Genomic DNA, 21,781 nt, shown 5'->3' with positions numbered 1-21,781 from the left:
GCAGCACTTACGAAAATATCTCCTTGGGGGAGAGATCAGCTGGCAAACAAACATAGAAGGAAGGCTCGCGTTATTTGCCTAAAAAATACAGTATAGGGGTAGAGATGGAAGAGAGGGTTTGGGTAGGCTTCTGTTTTAAATAAGGTGCCAGAGCAGTACTAGTACTCATATAGATGGTGATATCTGAGCAAAGATATGAAGGAGATAAACATGAGCTTTACTGTCTCTGGATACTGAGTTTAATCTTTCCTGACGGGCTAATATATCAGACAACGATATATATCTGACAACGATAAAAAAGGGATCAGATATGTTCTTGGCTTATTTGTTTTCATCTGGGGGACAGGATGAATTCCCTATTTTTTGATGAACATATTTGAAATAATTGGCAGTTTTATGATAAAATGTGAGTTCCTGAATTTGGTAACTGCATATAATTGTCAAGCCTAAAAAAGACTTAATGTGACTGACAATTTCACTTAACGTGATTAAAAAGTCAACACATGGAATGTGTTGCAAACATTCACCTAAAAGTATGGCTGAGTGAAAGACTCATGACAGCAAGGACCTGTGTGTCTTTGTTGCCTGAACCTAGAACAGTACTTGGCTCATGATACACACTCAATAAATATTAGTTTAATGAATGAAGCAAAGAATGGTTGGGGACAGTAGGGTTGGGTGGTAAGGTAGGTGATGAGGATTTCTGAGCTTCCAGACTATAATATGAGAGGGGTTTAACTTTTTCATATGCTTGATGGGTAGAATTTGACTTTCAATCTAAGCAAATTCTTTTGAAGAAAACCACATTATAATAAAATTTTTGCTAAATGTCTGTATATTTCTAAGTCTAGATAGAGCTGTTGGTTGCATCTAATATTTTAGATGAGGAGACAGGAGGCAGTTTATGCGATGGTGTATTTTATTTTTCTACCTCACTACAGAAACAGCAGCTGATAAGTGTTGACAGGCTCAGGAGGGCCAACTAAAAGTCACAGACACATAAAATTAGACTCTCAACATCTAGTCAGTCTTTTACAGATAGGTGTAGCCATGTTAACCATGACACTGTCCCTTCTCATCTCCTATAAAGAAGGATGAAGGTCTCTGGTACATATGCTCACTCTGGAGGTTAACCAAAACCCACTGCAGTAGAGTCGATTCTGACTCATAGTGACCCTACAGGACAGAGTAGAACTGCCCCATAGGATTTCCAAGGCTGTAAATCTCTATGGAAGCAGATCACCAGGCTTCTTCTCCTGTGGAGCGGCTGATAGGTTCAAACTTCTGGGCTTTCGGTTAGCAGCTGAGTGCATAACCACTGAGCTATCAGGGCTCCTTTCTCTGGAGGTTAGCATGCTGCAAAAGAATATGCTTCCAGAAAACCACCTGAGGTGGAGACAGGAAGAGCAGAAGACTACGTGTGGGATATGTCAGTGACTTAAGTTTTCAGATGTCAATGTTGCCAAGTTAAGAATAACTGCATCTTTTTTTTTTGGTAACTGATTAGCAAACATTAAGCCATGAATTAGTATCTTAAGATCTGAAGTTCTCTTCACCATGAAAGCAGAGAACACTGTGATACTCCTCAACCTTACCCTAGTGGTCAAAAAGCACAAAAACATCATCTTTAGAAATTCTGAGTCCCAGGAAAGTTTAACATTATTTTTTCATGTACAGTAGGCCATCTGTACACATTTATTTATTTTTGTCTATTTGTACACATAAACTCCTGCAGAACAGAAATTGTATCTTTTCTGATTTGTTCCATGGAAGTTGGAAACTCAATAAATGGAAGCTGAATGAAAGAATAAATATAGAAATGCAATCTGTTTTGTTTCACTAGCAATGTTTCAATGAACCTTGTTCAATAAAACTATGAATTAGAACTTTATGATCAGCTTGCATGACAAGAAGAGAATTACGGTGGTTATATAAAAATGGGCATTTATCCATGTCTAACTTTTTGAGACTGGATAGCTTGTTGACCATATTTATAAAACAATAGCTCAATTTCCTTTGGTTTGCAGAAAAAGCTTTGAAGTTGACATATTATATATATAACACCCTTTACTAACAAAATCTGTTAGTAAAAAGGGAACATTACACTAATTGGAGGAGGTAAGTGTCGTGATCAATATTAAAAGAAAGGCTTACAGTGAGATACAAAGAGGACATTAATAAAACCAAAATGATCTGCTTCTCAGACTTACCTTACACATTTACCTGGTATGCTGACAGTTATATAGCCCATTCATACACTTATCTCAGCATAAAGAAGGAATGCTTATCAAGGCAAGGTCACTTATAATGTAAAACAAAATGATCTCACCATGTTCACTGTGGACAAAGGCTTAAAACATTATTGATTTAATGAGTATTAATAATATGTCAAGACCTACTATTAAAGACAGAATAAAGAACAACTGCTGCCTAGACCCAGGAAGGATACTACCCAGGCAACAGTCTGATGTTTGATTCCCCTTTACAGTTATTTAAAGTATTCCTGAATATGAATATGACAACGATTTCTGGATAAATATTTTTTCTTTTACAGAAGTTAAGATGATGATTTTATAGCCCCAAATAAGAACCAAAGAAGTACCTGTAGAATTGCAACCTCATTACGAAGCTGGCTTTCTTGTTTTGTTGGAAATCTTAATTTGTCAATGATTTTAATAGCTACATCTCTTCCTGTTTTACGATGCTTGCCTTTAAATTAAAAAAGGAGACATTAATACAACGTTATTAAACATCATCTTTATTAAAGAGAAACAAAATTGACAAGGGCACCTATAGGAATTATAAAGATGTTTCACTGAATAAATTAACATTCTTAAAGAGCATTGACTCATATTGATAAAGATTTCATTTCTTAGCTCTATTATTCTATGTCAAATATGTGGTTTAAATTAGCCACAATTTAGAACACAAAAGAATTGGAGGATTGAAAGTTATGTGTGTCAACAGCCTGATATTTTCTCACAAATACGTTTTAGAAACAGGATATTAAGCTGCCTTATATAGAAAATATGCCTACCACCAACAAAAGTGCTCTCCTTAAGAAGTATAATTTTAAAGTTCAGATAAACTAGTTTAAGTGTACTATAGTGGAAACAATGAAAGCATTGGTTCTGTCACTTACTAGCTTTGTGAACATGAGCAAATCATTTCATCTTCCTGAGTTTTAGATTCCTCATCTTCAACAGTAGGGATGGTTGTTGTGAGGATTAAATGAAATAAACATGTAAAGTACATAACAAAATGCCACACTCAAAAAATGTTATTCATCATCACTGTTGTCACCATCATCATCATCATCACATGATAGACCCTTTGTATACACTAGACCATTTAATTCTCACAACAAACCCATAGGGATCTATGGGGTACACTAGGCTCTTAACTTCTACAATATTACACTGTAGTAAATGCAGAATCTAGTAACATTAATTGAATCTGAAAATGAAAAATGCAGAGACTTACTTACATTTTTTGTTATATAGAAATTAACTTGAAATTTCATTATTTCAACATTTGTTGTTATAAATCTTGTGTTCCTTCACCCTACACCTTCACCGCAACTATTCCTTCTGACTCCTTCCCAACTGCTTTCCTTCATTATCAAATGTTTTTACTTACTCTACGTATTCAACATCACTCTTAACTCTTCGACACTATAATCTTTATTCCAATTCAACCATTTTATTGTAACTGCTGTCATCAAAGTCACATCTACGTTGGTCTCTGCTATTCTGAGACTCAGTTCTCATCTGCTTCATCCCGTATGTGTCTAGTCATAGTTTTTTAGTCTTCTTTGTGGAGGCCTCCCCCATGCCTGGTTCTCCAAAATTTGATGTTCCAAATTACCTGATACCTGCAAGTCTCTCTAACCTCATTCCTCACCATTACCCAACCTCACTCCCAAACTATGTGCAGTTATGTATATTTACCATGCTCTATCTATCATTATTTTTTTTGCTTGCAATTATTACACTTACAGAGCAATGATCTGTCTAGTACCTGGTCTCCCCTACTACACTGTTATGGCACTAGCAAATAGTTCACTCATAAGTTTTCCATCAAAGATAATGATCATTAATTATGATTATAAAAAAATTCGCTTCTAAAATTTATAAATGTATGGGGTGCTAGAATGATTCTACATTGTCCCAAGGCCACATCAGCCTCTAGAAGTTGCTTTAAAAAAAATCAGACTTTTTTCTTACGTGTGCTGTTTCCAACAAAAGTAGAATAAAAAATATCACTTGAGTTTTATAAGAATCAAAATTATTTTGCAAAATAGAACAGAAGTTAATTAACTTTTAAATAAAAAGCACAATATCATATGATGAGAAATAAACTTGGGTGGGACACTGTGATTATTTCAGGGCACCCTGACCTCACACAAAAAAAAATTTGTTCCTGATCTAAGGAACTGGAAGTTATGACAATATTTTACAAGTAAAACATTAATCTTAAATGTTTTTTAAAGACTTGAAAAATATGATTGATCTGGATAGAATTTAAAACAACAAGTCAAAATAATAAATTCATCAAAGGGCTTGGCAATAAGAAAAAAATGTAAAAATTCAGTATTTAACTTCAAAAATATAAAAAAATTCAAGTCTTGATGAAGTGAATACTTTATTTAAACTATTAAACAATTAAAGGATATATTTTCCTTGTCACATGAATGGGCTTCTATAGGATTCTGACCAAATATGCTAAAAGAAAATGGAACTGATTTGTCTGTTGATTACAACTTCCTTGTTTCCTCAACATTTTGTCTAAATAAATCAAATTGCTTCAGGACTGTGTGTAGAGATTGTCAATATCTAAGCCAAAGAAGTTTTTCATGAGCAGAAAACTTTCTCTTTCAAAGCAGAAATATGCAGTTTTCTAAATAGTAACTATTATAAGAGAAACTTAAAAGAAGGTAGATATAACACACAGGGAGACACAAACATACAAACACATAGGTTTCGTCCTTTATGTTTTTCCCAGAGATGTTACTTTTCTAAACACAAGAAGCTAAAAATATAAATTATGTAAAAAACTTTAGTGAATTGACCTACCTCCATAAACAATTCCAAATTGCCCAGAACCTAGCACTTCATCTGGAAAGATCTGATATACTGTGCTGATGTCCTATAGGTAGAAGTCCAATAAAAAACAAACATTAGGTGGAATAAAATATTAGTCCTCATAGATTATAATTTTTTTAATATATTGATAATAGTATTAATTATTTTTAAACAACAGAAATAACTCAATTGTAAATGCTAGATGAAATGTGTTAATATGACTACAATATCCAGAGCATACTCTTCATTAATCTAATATTGTAATGCCTTGAAATCTCTTATGATCTTATGTGACAGAGGTTTTCTAATGTGCCATCAAATGTATTTGAATGGAGATAAGTAAGACTTAAAACTATATGACATTTACTATACATACTCAAAGAGGGGTTTTCTTATTTGGATGGCTATTTAGATTTCAGGTTAAACAATCATGGTTCCTTATTACATGTCTATGTTGGTCCTGATTCCAGCCCCTTTCACCTTCATGGGGAGAATGGTTAGCCTGCTTCCCTTCATCAGTCACCCACACCCATATGAACCTAAAGGAAGAGGAGGCTGAATCACCGTGAGTGAGCCGGTGACACCACAAAAGGATGACAATCAATTATGAAATTCTCATCTGTAAAGTAGCTAAACTCTTCCATTTTTTCCACTTCTTGAGGTAACAAGTCCCAAATGTTACTCTTTTCTCTTTGAAATAATAACTGCTGAATAAAGCAGTATGTTTTAATCTATGATTTGCAGTCCTTTTGATGACCAAGCTCATGGAAACACATTACATTTTGACTTCAGTGTTCCAATTACATTCTATCCTATTTGCTGCCTCTCTTCCAGACTTACACCATCTGTGACCTTGCAAAAATAGTCATTTTACATACAACCCTACCCTCTGCATATCCTATCCACTCCTATCCTCTGCCTTTGGCCTCCTTCCTAAAAAGACAATTGCAAGTTGTCCCCATTCTGTAATTCTTTCAGACTATTCATTGGATGAGTTCAGTGTTGTCTGGAGACAAGACAATGGATTGCATAGTTCTTCAATATTCTGAGTTCAAGTTACTCCCTCTATAACAAAACTCCTTTTTGGGCTTTCTCCAATAACTAAAGGCTGAACCAGAATTTTCAGTGGACATTAGTGGACATCGAACAAGGGGGAATGACCCCACAGCTATCAGGAATTTCCCAAGAAGCCTACACACAGTAACCTCTATTTCCCCAAATCTCTTTTAAGCTAAGCAAGAACAACAAGAATCTGTAGTTGTTTAGAAATTTATCTGGGAACTGAGAGCACAAAAACTTACGTAATATTCTCTATGAAATTTACCTAAGTCTCTCTAACTCAATTTTGATTTTATGTTTCTTTATGCTCATCTAGCAAAGGCTGTAAAACTGTTCTTGTAATGAGTAGTTTCATGGAGTTTATGCTTGAAAAAATAAACTCAGTGTTAAAGAAGGTTGTAAACTGCTTTCTTTTGGTCATAAGTGTTGCAAGCAACATAGAATGAAAAGTCTGGGTCAAAAGGAGTTGGGGGAAAGACCTGAATACTTTATGGCTATGTGCTATAGTGACAAAGTGTAACAAATGAACACATGACGGAATGCAAACGTTTCATAATATGTCTGAGTTCAAAGGATACACTTATATGGCATAGGTGACTAGGGGCTAGAATTGGGGCCAATAAAATCTGATTTACTCAGTTATCTTGGAGTTGCCTTGATATGTTTAAGTGATTGTAAGAGTATCTGAAACTCCTTGTCCTATGTCAGCACTCCTAGGTAACAACTAACTAATGAAAACAACTACGTTTGAGCCACTTGTGCCAATCAATGATTCATTTTATTTTATTTGGTACTGTATAACTTCAAGTAAAATCCCAATACTCTAAGCTGGGCAAATGTGTGAAAAATCAGGCACTACATTATAATTCCTTAGCTGAGATGAGTAAGAGATATTTGGCTTGACATTACAGAACAGATTATAGCAAAATCACTAAAAGAATCCATATCATGTAACGTTTCTAAAATACTTTGGAAGAAAACTATCCCAAGGGATCCTATTTTATTTTCTGGAAAATACTGAAAAATTATAATGTCATGTAAATAAAATTCTATTTTATGATGCTCTTATTTCCTAAAGAGTAATGTTCCCTATTTTATATTAGTAGATACATACTCACCACATTTTCTTGAATCTGGCAATTTGATACCGAAATACTCACAGAAATATCTCCTGGAAGTATATGTCAAACACACACACACACACACACACACACACACACACACACACACACACAGAATTAGTAAGAGAGGTAACAGCAAGATAAGTAAACATATGCCTACCGATCATGCTACAGGGTTGTTTTTAAATAAATTTCATAGCAATTAGGTTTTTCTGGGAAAATACCTATTAGAATGTTTCTTTCCTCTTAAAATTAAAGATGGACTATGCACTTGGTTTTGAAAAATATTTTATCAGTTTAGTATAATATTTGGGATCAGAAAGACTTGAGTTCAAATATTGGCTCTGCCATTTCTTAGTTATGATATAAGCTTAGACAACTTAATCTCATTTTGATGTCCTCAGCTGTAAACCAGGCAAATCATTAACATCTACCTGCTGGAGTTATTTTGGGGTTAAAATAGAAATTTTATGTAAAGTGCTTAGCGCCATCATAGGCATATATGTTATATTGATAAGTATGTTCTTTTTAGAGATAAATAAATTGAAAAGCAATGATAGATCAACAGCTAAAACACTATAAATATAAAAAATAAAAGTTAATTCAGACTTCATTATGAAATTTAAAATCACATTTGTATACAGATCTCTCTCTAAAATTTCTTTTTAAAATTTATCCTTAATACTTGGTTCCAGTTGCATTTTGGCAAAATCTATCTCATACTACTAATGAATAGAGAATTTTTTCCTGGGATAAAATTATCAAGAGTTACTGAGTACTTTATCCACCAAGTACTCTGCACAGAGTACCCCGGTAGGTGTTTTTGGGGAAATATATTGATCCACGTTTGCAAATAGACTACCTAGAGTAACTCTAGGTTAGTCTCAGGCTGACTAGATTACTTCTTATGATCATTAGTTCTAGGTTTCCGATAATTGCCTAATATACAAGGTTTACATCAATTTACTAACATTTTCATATAAGATAAAAAGAAAAGAAAACAGGATCATTTGAGGAATGAAATTTTTTGGTATGTGAAGCAGCTTTTCTTTAGAGACCCTAGGCTGTTCTCAAGTAAACGAAATCATTCCCAAGGAGGCGTTCTTCATTCTGTTCCAGGGAAAGGCAGATATATATTTACTGAGTCAGGGGTAGGCAGATGACTGAGCTTCATGTTACAGTTAGAAACTGGCAGACTTACTGTGTGAGTTGGTTCCTGAGCCCACAGACAGGCCCTTGGGGATGACGGGCATCAGGGCATGCTGGATAGCCACCTCCCACATCCTGGCCACATCAGCACCAACACCACTGGTGAGGACACTGTTATTTGGTGGTGGGCTGGAAGGATTGACCACATTTTCTCCCACATAATATATTACATTTGCTGTGGTGATTTCAAAACAATGAGGATTGGCCCCATTAGAAGTTGAAGTTGAAGTTTTGGCTGGTTCCAGGGATAAAATTTCTGATAAAGGAATTTCCTATGGAAGAAAAAGTGTGCTAAATGTAGCTTATCAAAAATGTATAAACTTTCAAATAAAATCCATGCGAGGAACATGCATGACATGACATTAAACATAGCCATGATTTATACAGAATGAATTTATAAAACACATTACTTTAAAAAATTCAAAAATTCTTTTACATAGGGAAACCTTATCATATCCTTTTTCTAGAAAAGGTAAGGGACATTTTTACTATCTTCACAAGACAGGAGTAAATATGGTTAAGAATAATAAATTTGAATCTTGATCGAAATCCAAGAATCAGAATATAAATGATAATTTTTATAACTGTGCATAGAATAATGCTTTGAAATCCATTTGGGTATGTATTGCTGTTTTTGCATTTTAATTATTTTTTAAGGCACTGAAAAGCAGTCTTATAACTTGAATCTACACAGGATAATAACATAATACAGCTAAGTAAATAGCTTTGGTGAGGAAAATGAGTTATTTTAAAACTGATTTTGAAATTAAAAAAAAAAAAAAAAGTAACTGCCACATTGCCCTCCAAGAAGCATGGAGTGACTAGGAAATAATAATTTTTAAATAAAAATCTTAATTTAAAAATTAATGAGGTTTCCGTCTTTTGTTAGAGGCAAGTAAAATGGCCAGTGGGAATCAGATCAACTATGTCTGAGTCTGATTAATTTTGAAAAAGCCAAGTGTCTACTGTTTTCACTAGGAACTTCTTTAGGATTGGTGTTTTACTCTTTGTTATACCACATCTATGTTATTTAACGTAGAGAGACAGAACGAAAATTACTGCCAAATTTTTCTCTAGAGGGAAATGTTTCTTATGAACATTATTGTTCGTGATGCATGGAAAATCATAAAATGTTTCTTAGCACCACAGATGTGCTGCAAGACCAAAGATACCAGGGAAAGCAGGATGTAGCTGATCTCGAGAAATTGCTTTTAGTGAATCTTTTGCGACCTCAAATTCTCCAGTTAATCACACATCCCTTGCTAAAATGCTCAATTAAGCTTCCTCTCCCCACCATCATCCCATGGGGCCAGAAGTACTCCCCAGAGGAATGTGAAATTCACAGATGAATCATGAGGTCACAACTGATTCTCCAGAAATTTTTAAACTACGTAGAAGAAAAAGTATATCCTGGAGAAAACACAAAAACAGTCATGTCTCTTGCTATGTATTTTGTGTTTCTGCTATTCTACATTCTCATGAGAAAGCAAGAGCGGACAATTAAGAGCCACACTTACCTTATAGTATCTGCTTCCTGTATCATTCTGAAAGAGGGTAATACATTTGCTATCCAATCTCCAATAGTGTCGTTTCCTCTGAAATAGAAATTAGATTCAGGATCATTTAAAAACTTCTTAAAATATCCAAGATTAATAAAATCAAAACATTTTCCCAATGATACAGAACGTGCATAGACTTTGGACCAGGCAGTCTCACACTCAATTTTAGACTCTGGAATTTTACAATTTAGCAAACGTTCTAAGAGAGGTGTCTCTGTCTATATCACAGGGTTATCGGTAATAAAGGAGATGACGTTCTAGCACCTAGTGCAGTGTCTGGCACTTAGTATGTGCACAGTAAATAGAAAACACCATTTTAAAAATAATTTGGCTGCTTGAAGAGCTAAAGGATTTGTAGTCTGTGACAAAATAAAAAGGCTTAATAAGAGACCTAATGTTTATATATGCTCATTTTTTCAGAACATAAGAAATACCACGCTGATCCAGCCAGGCATTTTGGCTTCCATTAGAGACGGAAGAATTCTGAATGTTACAACAAAGCTAGGACATTTTTTGTTGGATGGTAGGGTTGACTCCATGGCATCAACAAAGTCAGGGAATACATCAAACGACTCTATCTTCTCTTAAGCTCACAGATCTGTCTTCTAGGATTTCCTAATCAGGTCCTTGGTTACTCCAGGTATCTCTCATGATTTTAGAGTGAGTGTGTGTCTGTGTGTGTCTGTGTGTGTGTGTGTCTGTGTGTGTGTGTGTGTTCTTCTAAGACCAAAATGCCCCGACGTTACTCCTGGTCCCTTCTGCAACCACTCTTAGGCCTGTGAAATGCATTAAATGTACTTTAATTATTTTATGCCATGTCATGTTAGAACTAGATGGTGTTCAACTGAGTCCTATAATAAGTCATGTAACTCTCCAACATAGAAGGTCGAGATTACAAACAGAGCAATTACATTATAGGTATCTATTTATCTAAAGAAATGATGGGCCTCCTACAGATAAAAGATGATGAGGGAAGCACAACTAGTGGCTGAGAAATGAGCTTATCACTAATTGTCAATTAATATAACCTTGAAGAGGACATCAACTTTTCTCTTTCACACACATACTCAGTCTCAGTCATCAATTATTAGGAAAACCTGGAGTAGTGAACAGACTCAGATTACATGAAAAAATTAAAATGTGTTGTCTTTTATCTAATAAAGTATAGGATTACTACATTCCTGAATGGGTTAGTTTTTAAGTGTGCATGTAGTTAATGCTTTGAGAAGTACACAATAGTTACCATTGTTTTTTGTCTCCCAAAAATGTAGCATTTCATTTAAAATTGTGAATTGCAAAGGAACATTCTGAACACATGTACTGTGGCTTTCACTATTGCTCTAAAGTGACAGGTAGAAATTCATGTTGTTTGGTGATCATCTCAAGTAACACAGGTAGATGATCTTGTCCCCCTGAAATTGCTTCCTACACTTTTTTTCTCAGTTGCTTGTTCAACTACCTCTGACACCCAGACTGGTTATGTGCAACCCCTGATTCTATCTGATGGCTGGGTTCAGGTCAGCTCCCGGAAACTCAGACATCCCACAGACCTCAGAGAGCACTGGCAACTTGTGCAGTTAAGCCAGCAACAGAAAAGCACTCACTGCAGAACTTACCAGCGCATCCTTGCTGGTGTAGTGGACCATCCACCCTTCTTTCATCACTGTGCTGCTTTTCCTCTTCGTGTGTTTGACAGACTGCACTACTCTCATGAGTGGGATATTGTTGCTTGTTGATGGACTTGAAAAGTCAAAATATTTTAGGAAAGAAATGTTTTTAGATACAGATCTTCTTCTTTCCATGCATAAAATCTTATTTCGGTTCTTTTAAAATGAAAGCCAAAAAATTCACATCCCGAAATGTAAAATGGTTTTTCAAACATCATAGTTGAGGATCTACATTACTCTGAAGAGTGACAGGCACTTTACACGTACACTTTAAAAATCCGAGGTAGGATAATAAGCATCTTAGTTTTTGGGTTGAACTATAAGGTGTTCATACAGATTACTGTGATAGTGTACTGAGGTCACTCTATTCAGAATCACATATTTATTACAGGCAAAATATTAATCATTTATAGATATTATTCAACATGAATTTTAGTCTTTGTATAATTTCATAAAAATTATAATCTGCTATGTAAGCTGTCATTTAATAATACTCATGGAATTACGCTGATCTTTCACTCTTTTTTCTTCTTTCTTTTTCTCTCTCACCCTCCTCTCTCCACATGCACATATGCACACACACACACACACACACACACACACACACACACTCCAAAGCCTTTTGGTAGTAAAGAAATGCACATTTTCAAAATACAGTTGGATCATAAGACTAATATTTTCCAGTATTTAAAAAATACTTATTATGTCACTTAACAGAAAAAAAAATTATAATTTTTTTAATCGCTGCTAACCAAAAGGTTGGCAGCTCCAATCCACCAGCCACTCCTTGGAAACCCATGGGGAAATTCTACTCCGTCCTACAGGGTCGCTATGAGTCAGCATTGACTTGAGGGCAATGGGTTTTTTGGTTTGGACTCTCATGAACTATTTCAGTTTGCCAATGACTATGTCATTAGTAAAACGGACACAAAGGTTTCAATATGCATTATAACACAATTCAAAAGTTGGCAAACTTTTTCTGTAGAGGGCCAGATAATAAATATTTTGGGCTTTACAGAATACTTAACTCTGCCATTGTAGTGCAAAAGCAGCCATAGATAATAGAAATTGGGTGTGGCTATGTTCCAATAAAACTTTACTACAAAATAGGCAGCAGCCAGATTTTGGCCTGGTGGCTATAGTTTGCTGATCCAATATAAAAAATGGGGACCATCTAGTAATCAAAAAGAATAATTAGACCACAAATATAAAATTACACATACACTGAAATTCAGTGAGGTGCAGACATAATGTGAAATTTTCAAGAGGGGCCAGTTATAAAATAGATGGTGTCTGCTGGAGTTGAAGGCTGATCTTTGCATTTCCACACAATAAGCTCTGAATAAATATTAACTTAGTAGCAAATTTATGGACAGCACATGTGCATATCCCTCATATGCAAAGGAAAAATGGATCAATGAAAGAGGCAATGCTAGGGAAGGATGTAAAACGACACACCTCCAAGGGAATCCAGACCTCACAATTGCAAAGTCTCTCATGTAAAGTACATAGCTCATTCATAAATGAATTAAACACACTCTTTACATTTCTTTTATAATAGATTGAAATATCAGATAGCTTTAAGAAGTAAATACCACTTGGGCTCCACTGTTTGACAGAGACCAGGAGTGCCGCCCTCACCTGATGGTTCTGTTGGAGTCCTCATGGTCTTGGTCTGGGTCCTGCATTTCCCCACTGTCGTTCTGGCCCTCCACCATCACCATCTCAGCATCTTGGACCATTGCCTCTTCCATGTCATCCATGAGCCCACTGTTCCTTTCACTGTCGTTGTCATCGCTCCCTTCTTCCATGACCACGTCAGACTCTGCCCCAGGGCTAAGCAAATCTAGAAAATTGTTTTGCACCCATGAAGATAAGCCTGGACACCCGGATCCAGGGCTTAAAGGAAAGCCAGGCAAACTAAAACAAATCAATTGTAAGCCCTAAAAAAAGTCATATGAATATGTGAAGAACTTTTCTTTTCAATTTTAGCTCATAAATATCTGAATTTATAAGAGGATGAGTACACAATTTTACAGGCAGATGCTTGTTTTCTGCATCCCTATCTATGCCTAAGAAAATGAAAAGTCATGAAGATCCTTGGAAGGAAACCAAGGGTAGGATATGAGCAAAGTGGTACCAGGGACAAGTGAATAGGAAACTGATAATATTTCAGTAGTACACCACTGATGGGAAAAGGGGATATATGGGATGATGAGGGAAATCTTCTCATACAAAAAGATTCAGAGTCACTGATTCTTACTGTTGCAGTTTTTTTTTTTTTTTTTTTTAATCACAGAGTCCAATATATTAAATGGGTCATAGAAACAAGTGCTTTTAAAACCATAACATACTATATAGTTGAAGTAATATTGAGCCCTATCACTAGGCAGTGGATAGTAATAAAATACATTATGTATTAATATACTTATTTTAAAATTAGAAAATGGATTGATTAGAGACACTAGCCAGCCAAGCATGAAATATTTACATTTTATCAGATATTTTCTGGCTGTATGGGAAAACGCAATTTCAAAGTAATCAACAACATCAAAAACTGCACTGCTTCTCTATGGTTCAGGTTCCGTAGGCCAGAACAAAGTCAATCCCACATGTCCCAGAAAGTAGGGAGATCGCCAAGCTTCAATTTTGGCAGCTAATTCATGAATCTACAAGGCAGAAATCAGTGTTGGAATGTTTTCCTGGAGAGCTCTCCCTTCTTCTTCCAGGTATATTTACTCTAGAGAAGAAAGTCCTAGAGCAAAGTTAAACATTTGTTCTTCAGCTTTTTAGGAACAAAAATACTCAATTTGTTCATCTGGTTTCCTACAGCCATCTTTCTCCCCAGAGGAATCAGAAAATGGTATCAGACTGAAGATATAAAGCAGTCCACTATCTACAGAAAAAATTAGTCTGAGGTTCTAACTCAAATGTTTTGGTAGTGATCCATTAGGAACACTACCTGGCAAGAAAATGTAAGCTGTTCCTTTAGATTATAGCATTTTTCTTAGGAATCCTTCAAAATTAACTTTCGTAGTTAGGATTTTTCCAAAGGAATATTCCCAAATATAGGAAAGGATGGAGCAGTGGTTAAGCACTTGGTTGTTAACCAATAGATCGGTGGTTCGAACCTACCAGCCACTCCTTGGGAGAAAGACGTGGCAATCTGCTTCCGTAAAGATTATAGCCTTAGAAAACTCTATGGGGTAGCTCTATTCTGTCCTGTAGGATCTTCATGAGTTGGATTCGACTTGACGGCACACAACAACAACAATAGGAAAGGATATACATTTTTTTTAATTGGCTGAATTAAAGTTCCTTTTATTAATAAAGATGTAGGTTAACAATCACACATATAATAAAAATAATAATTGGGTGGAAGAAGGAAGTGAGTGACTATTTCCTGAGGGACAGTCTGTGTGAGCCTTCTCTTCATTGGTGGATGGGGAAGAAAAGTTAACTTCTGTCTCAATGCTTAAAATGAGGATGGAAGAAAGAGACTGAGAGTTGTAACCTTTTTATGCTTTTTGGGACAGAATGTGCCCACAAACATTTTGGGGTTCTCAGGTTTCTTAGGAGGCAACTTGTCCAACTAAAAGTAAATGCTGCCCTCCAGTGGTGACTTGTGTAATGGTGAAAAACAAAAGAAACATTCTTTGGCAAAAATTCACTAAGGCAGAAGGCTTATGTATGAGGCAGTGCATCTAGGAAGTGCGACTGGGTCAAACTTCTGTCTCTTTTGGTTCTGCTACAGCTAGAGAATCCTTGTAAGCATATTTATGGATTCCTGTGTGATAGTTAGGGAGCCCTGGTGGGTTTGGGTTTTTTTGTATGTGTGCGTGTGTGCCATATTTGGAAAACCAGAGATGCCCAATTCAACCAAATGGAAGGTGCCACCCTCTAAAGATCCTTGGGACAGACGGAGCCCACTAAAAATGGCCCCCGACAACTGCCAATGTTTTGTGGGAAAATATCTATCCATATATTTCTCAAAATCCATATTACCACTAAAAATTTGAACACAATCAATTAGTAATCATGCCTTCCATTACTCAAAACACATAATATAAAAAAAAAAAAAATTTAAAGGATAAAGTAACAGGGTCTTGAAAGGGATAATTTGTGGGCATTCCAACCACTTTCACATTTCCAAACAAACTAGGAGTATAAAATAAGTGAGCTGGGAAAGATATTCTGGACATCCAAGTTTTTAGTACTGGCTGTTCACGGTGGGGAGACCTAGTGGCCAAATGGTTATGAGCTATGGCTGCTAACCAAAAAAGGTTGGCAGTTTGAATCCACCAGCTGCTCCTTGGAAATCTTATGGGGCAGTTCTACTCTGTCCTATAAAGTCGCTAGGAGTAGGAATCGACTCAACAGCAACGGGTTTTGGGTTTGGTTCACAGTATAAGGGCCAAGAAAGCCTCTTTGGTTTTTACCACAGCTCAGTGAACTGGAATGAGTGCTTTTCTACAGCAAAGCAGAACAAACTTAGGCCATCACTTGCTTTGGGCTGGGTCACAAATATCTGAACAGAAAATAATAAAAGTTAAAAAAAAAAAAAAGAAAACCCATTGAGTCCTAATTGTCACACTCTCAAACAGAGAAGGAGCACGAACAGGACTTTGGATTTTCACCTACCTCCATTGATGGTCACTTCACCGAGGCAGTTGTTTGGTACTTTGGGTGCACAACGCTTATGACAGTTGAATCTGCAATCTAATCATGATGATTTTAAAACAAAACAAACAAAAACAGGAACTCATCATAAAGAGAAGTTGTAAAACAAAAAAATATTGTAATTTCAGGTGGGTGAGTGACTAAACATTTGGTGAAAAATCCTCCTTACCTTTGCACTGCAGGCCCTGCCTGAAAAGGCCCTTGAGAAGCTTCTTGCAGTACTGGCACACAGTGGGCCGAGTGTAGGAGTGGATGACGAATGTGTGCGGCACTTTTACTTTAGACATCAAAATCTTGTCCAGCTCAATTGGTCGTCCAATATATGACTGAGAATTTGATCTCTTCTCTCGGCCGATAAATGACTCTGATGGTGACTTTTGCTATATGTTTGAAAAACAATAAAGAATAATAGAATGTTAGAGAGACCTAATTTGTATTTTTATTTATTTTTTTAATCTCATTTTGTTTTACTACTGTATTTAATGGCCTGATTCTTAAGACTCAGAGAAATAAACTAAAGCTATCTTTCTGCTAATGTAATTTATAGCCCCTTTATTTCTTGTTTAAGAGACCCTAGTAGTCCAGTGGTTAAGCTCATGGCTGCTTAACCCATCAGCTGCTCCACAGAAGAAAGATATGGCAGCCTTAGAAACTCTATGGGGCAGTTTTACTCTGTCTTACAGGGTCGCTGTGAATTGGAATCGACTTATGGCAATGAGTTATTTCTTTTTTAAATTACCTGGCTTTTACGGTCTGAAAAAAAAGAGAACTGGAGATTGGATATTTGCACCTGATTTCTAGTTCCTTAATTTTTTACTTTTAAAAATTAATAAGTTTTAATAGAGAAATATAAAGATGAAAGCAAACCAACAAGAACAACAAAAAAAGGTCCTTAATCCTTTGCACACATTTTCTCATTGGCATTTTTTAAAGTATTACATGTACATGGTTAGAAAATGAAACTAGTCCAGAAAGATAAAAATGAAAAGTAAATACTCCCTGTTGCCCTCCATACTACTTCATCTGAAAAGTGCCTGTTAAGTTTCTTTTTTTTCTCCTAAAGAGGAAAAAAATATGATTTAAAATTATTCCTCAACCTTATAAAAAAGAAAGGGTTAAAATTATAATTTTTATATTTAAAAAGCACAGCAACAAATGGATTATACAAGGAGCACAAATATTGGTATTTTGGTTGTAATCATATCCCTGTACACTCCTACCTCTCAGTTTGGAATTATTTAATCAGCCCAGTACATAGATTTTTTTAAATTAAGTGAATTATAATTAACCATGTTTTCAATGCTTTGGACAATTTCATGGTATCCCTTGATACCATGGAAATATACTTGGGATTCATCAGAATAAATGTATTTGGGAATCATCAGAATAAAAGATGAATGAAATTGCTTTTTAACGCTACATTAAGCTCCTTAGTTATTTATTAAGCACTTATACTGTAGTAACCACTGTGCTAGATGCCTTACAAGATAGGCCTTGCTATCTACATTTTATAGCTGAGGAATCTAAGTTCATCAAGTTTAAATAAACTCCTTTGGGTCAAATGGCTACTAAATACCCACTGCCATCAAGTCAATGTTGAGTCGATTCTCACTCACAGGGACCCTATAGGGCAGAGGAGAACTGCTCGACTGGGTTTTGAAGGCTGTAATCTTTATGCAAGCAGACTGTCACATCTTTCTCCAAGAACTGCCAACCCTTCGGTTAGCAGCCTAGTGCTTAACCACTGTACCACCAGGGCTCGCTGGCTACTGAACAGTGGAGCCAAAATCTGAACCTACATTTATTTGCCTCCAGAGTCCTTGATCTTGGCACTGCATCATTTTGTCCTTCCGTATATAATCTATTAGTAGGAAGTAGCAGACAACCAACAAGTATTAATCATAAATAAGCACCTACATTCACCTATATAATCAGATTCCCTCTTGCACTTCTAAATGCGTCTGCCCTATGATATTCTAAATGGTCCAGCATCAAACTGTCTCTCTTAACACAGTTACAATTAAGTACCATAAATTGTGGAAAATAACTGAAGAGCAATCTGGCTTTCTCCAGTCTTGTCAATATGTATTACCACCTTTCCCAGTTAGTTTCTCATTTAGACCAGTTACTGACAAGAAGAAAAATAAATCAGATTTACATACAATTTCTACCCATCTCAATCCCCATCTGCCCCCAAAAGGTAATCATGTTTATTACCAAATGGGGAAATTCTGATTTTCAGATTCATTAGCTGTGGTGAAAAGAAATTTGAGATGAGGCTCTACATAGGGATATTATATCTACAGTTACATTTACAGTTTTATAAAGGAAAACCATAAAGCATATTACTCTGGAAAGGCTTCTCTGCAGAGAAGCCCAGGGTGCTTATTAAAGACAGGCTACACGTTTGCTAAACTAGAATCATAAATATGTTGAATAAACACCTTCAATGGAATTGAAGAATAATTAAATCCAAAGGGTAAGGTCCCTCCCTGTTCCATATGCCTCTCTTCAGTAACTGTAACTAAGGGGCTAGATTTAAGCACAGACCAAAATGAAACTAATACTTTTCCATAGTTGGAAAGTTTCAACACTCAGAATACAAGATGATTTGATGCACACTTTCTTTGCAGACTTAAAATGTTCTCAGATTTGGAAACTCCTATGAAAAGTTGGACAGATCCCTCTTTAGTCATTTTCCTCAACTTAAGATACCTAATTCTAGACTGTGTTAACAGTCAGTTTGATGTTGGGCCATTTTGTATACCACAAGGCAGACTCACTTAGAAGTGTAAAAGGGAATCTGATAAATTGAATGCTTTCTTCTCATCTAACACAGTGAATTCATATAATCATTGCCATAAACTACAAGAATTAGCGTTATTCTTGAGAAGTCATTTCATCTATTATCTTCAGGGCAGGATTACATAAGGAATTTTAAAATATTACATGGGCTTAAAAATAATTGGTTGTTATTCTGTGGCCTAGAGACTGTACTACAGACATATTTAGGCAATGATGAAATTCACACAACCACATGTGACTTTGGCACAGAATAACAACTCACAAACTCCATAACTTATACTGTCAGAAACTAAGCCTTTAAAAGTATTAAAAAAGAGTTCTCTCCTGTCATCCACAGTATTTTAAAAATCAAAATCAGCTAGCAAGCAAACCAAAAGTCCTTCTCATTACCTTCTCTAATAGTCCCAAATAAAATGACTTGTTTTTAATGTGGCCTATAGCTCTAAAATGAAAAAGCAAAGCTTTAAAATCTTGAGACAGGGTGCATGCATGGTGACTTCTGAGGTGGGAACCTATTTACTGCTCAAAAGGAGGTTCCTTGAGTTGTTTAGTTTTACTAGATAACAAACACCTTGGGGAAGGGAGAATACAGCTCAACTTTTCTTTACAGGATTACTTTCTACGTTTCCGGGAGTATCACAGGTCCCTGGGTGGCACAAATAATTTAAGCGCAACTACTAACATAACATAACATAAAGAAAACAAAAATCCTCACAACTGGACCAATAAGCAACATCATGATAAACAGAGAAAAGACTGAAGCTGTCCAGGATTTCATTTTACTTGGATCCACAATCAACACCCATGGAAGCAGCAGTCAAGAAATCAAAAGACACATTGCACTGGGCAAATCTGCTGCAAAAGACCTCTTTAAAGTGTTCAGAAGCAAAGATGTCACCTTGAGGACTAAAGTGAGACTGACCTAAGCCATGGTGTTTTCAATCACCTCATATGCATGCGAAAGCTGGATGATGAATAAGGAAGAATTCATGACTCTGAATTATGGTTTTGGTGAAGAATATTGAATATACCATGGACTGCCAAAAGAATGAACAAACCTGTCTTGGAAGAAGTGCAACCAGAATGCTCCTTAGAAGCAAGGATGGCGAGACTACGTCTCACATACTTTGGATACGTTGTCAGGAGAGATGAGTCCCTGGTGAAGGACATCATGCTTGGTAAACTACAGGGTCAGTGAAAAAGAGGAAGACCCTCAATGAGATGGACTGACACAGTGGCTGCAATAATTGGATCGACCATAACAACAATAGTGAGGATGGCATAGGACCGGGCAGTGTTTCATTCTGTTGTATACAGGGTCACTATGGGTCGGAATCGACTCGACAATACTTAACAACAACTAACATAAAGGTTGGCGGTGGGTTAGTCAGTGGCACTACAAAATAACAGACTGGTGATCTGCTTCCATAAAGATTACAGCCAAGAAAATCCTACAGAACAGTTCTACTCTGTAACACATGGGGTTGCCATGAGTTGGAATCAGCTTGACGGCAGCGGGCTTTGTTTTTGGTTTGGGACTAGATATACATACATATACATTTGCATGTGTTTTCCCTATCGTGTGATACATCTAAGAAGCCGAGATAAAAAAAAAAGAAGACTGGGTCATTGTATGAGTCAGAATCGCCTTGACAGCAACGGTTTTTTGTTTTTCTGGTTTTGGGTCATTATTTGATGGTTTTGTAAGTATGTGTTGGGTATCTGTACATTCTTCATCAAAATGTCAACAAAGCCTTCATTGATATAAAACAGATTGGAAAGACAAAACAAGAGCCTACGGAGTAAGGCCATTGCCCTGTAATAACATACTTTTTTATTATTTATACAAATGTTTAGGAACTATCATTTCTGTAATCTAGCCAATCATTCCTCTAAGATATCTCTAATGATGCAAACACAAGCTAACAATTTCTAAGGCTATTCAGAATCAGTAATACATTTGTTCATTAATAACCAATATTCAGTTACTGTTTTAAGCAAAATAAATAATTTCAATTATTATGTGAAGTGTTATTTGAAGGTATGTACATTTCATTTGTATGTACATTTTTGTTTGTATGATGTATCAAATTACAGAGTAGGTAAAATTCAAAAACTGAAAAATTTAAAGGAAATAGATGCTTAAAAAACCTCACTGATCTATATACAATTAGCCTGGACTTTAAGATAACCTCAACATGAAACTGTTTTTGTTGTTGTGTGCCATCAAGTTGATTCCTGCTCATATGGACTCTAGGCGAGTGGAGAACTGTACCACAGAACGTCCAAGACTGTAATCTTTATGGAAGCAGACTGCCCCATAAGGCAGGTAGGTTTGAACCACCGACCTTTTGGTTAGCAGCTGAGCTCAACCATTGCACCACCAGGGCTCTTTAACACGAAACTAGACTTAATGATTAAAAGCATAACGTTCACTGAAATTACCAAGTTTTTCTGTATCTAATGAATTATTATACAAAGTAAAGAGATATCACTTTAATTCTTCATTAACTTGTCTTATTTTTATTTTTTGTATATTTAATTATAATGTGGACAGTACTTTAAACTTTTAAATAGAATTTTTATTTAAAATTAAC

At 35.8% G+C, this 21,781-nt stretch overlaps 1 protein-coding gene across 4 annotated transcripts in view; it reads right to left on the bottom strand.

Moving 5' to 3' along the window:
* The window catches only part of PRKD1 (protein kinase D1), a 461,286-nt gene that overhangs the window by 53,474 nt on the left and 386,031 nt on the right, over positions 1 to 21,781 (bottom strand). For all 4 annotated transcript variants that reach the window (XM_023731503.1, XM_004376539.1, XM_023731504.1 and 1 more), the window contains 9 exons: positions 16,549 to 16,759; positions 16,341 to 16,418; positions 13,341 to 13,545; positions 11,649 to 11,772; positions 9,991 to 10,068; positions 8,466 to 8,745; positions 7,262 to 7,314; positions 5,076 to 5,148; positions 2,603 to 2,709 (listed from right to left, as the gene is read on the bottom strand). In XM_023731503.1, the coding sequence (XP_023587271.1) occupies positions 2,603 to 2,709; positions 5,076 to 5,148; positions 7,262 to 7,314; positions 8,466 to 8,745; positions 9,991 to 10,068; positions 11,649 to 11,772; positions 13,341 to 13,545; positions 16,341 to 16,418; positions 16,549 to 16,759 (1,209 nt within the window). The remainder of the gene's footprint in view (positions 1 to 2,602; positions 2,710 to 5,075; positions 5,149 to 7,261; positions 7,315 to 8,465; positions 8,746 to 9,990; positions 10,069 to 11,648; positions 11,773 to 13,340; positions 13,546 to 16,340; positions 16,419 to 16,548; positions 16,760 to 21,781) is intronic.

Source organism: Trichechus manatus, unplaced genomic scaffold, assembly GCF_000243295.1.
Source record: "Trichechus manatus latirostris isolate Lorelei unplaced genomic scaffold, TriManLat1.0 scaffold00043, whole genome shotgun sequence".
Classification (NCBI taxonomy): Eukaryota; Metazoa; Chordata; class Mammalia; order Sirenia; family Trichechidae; genus Trichechus; species Trichechus manatus.
This window is presented reverse-complemented; position numbering and strand designations above follow the sequence as displayed.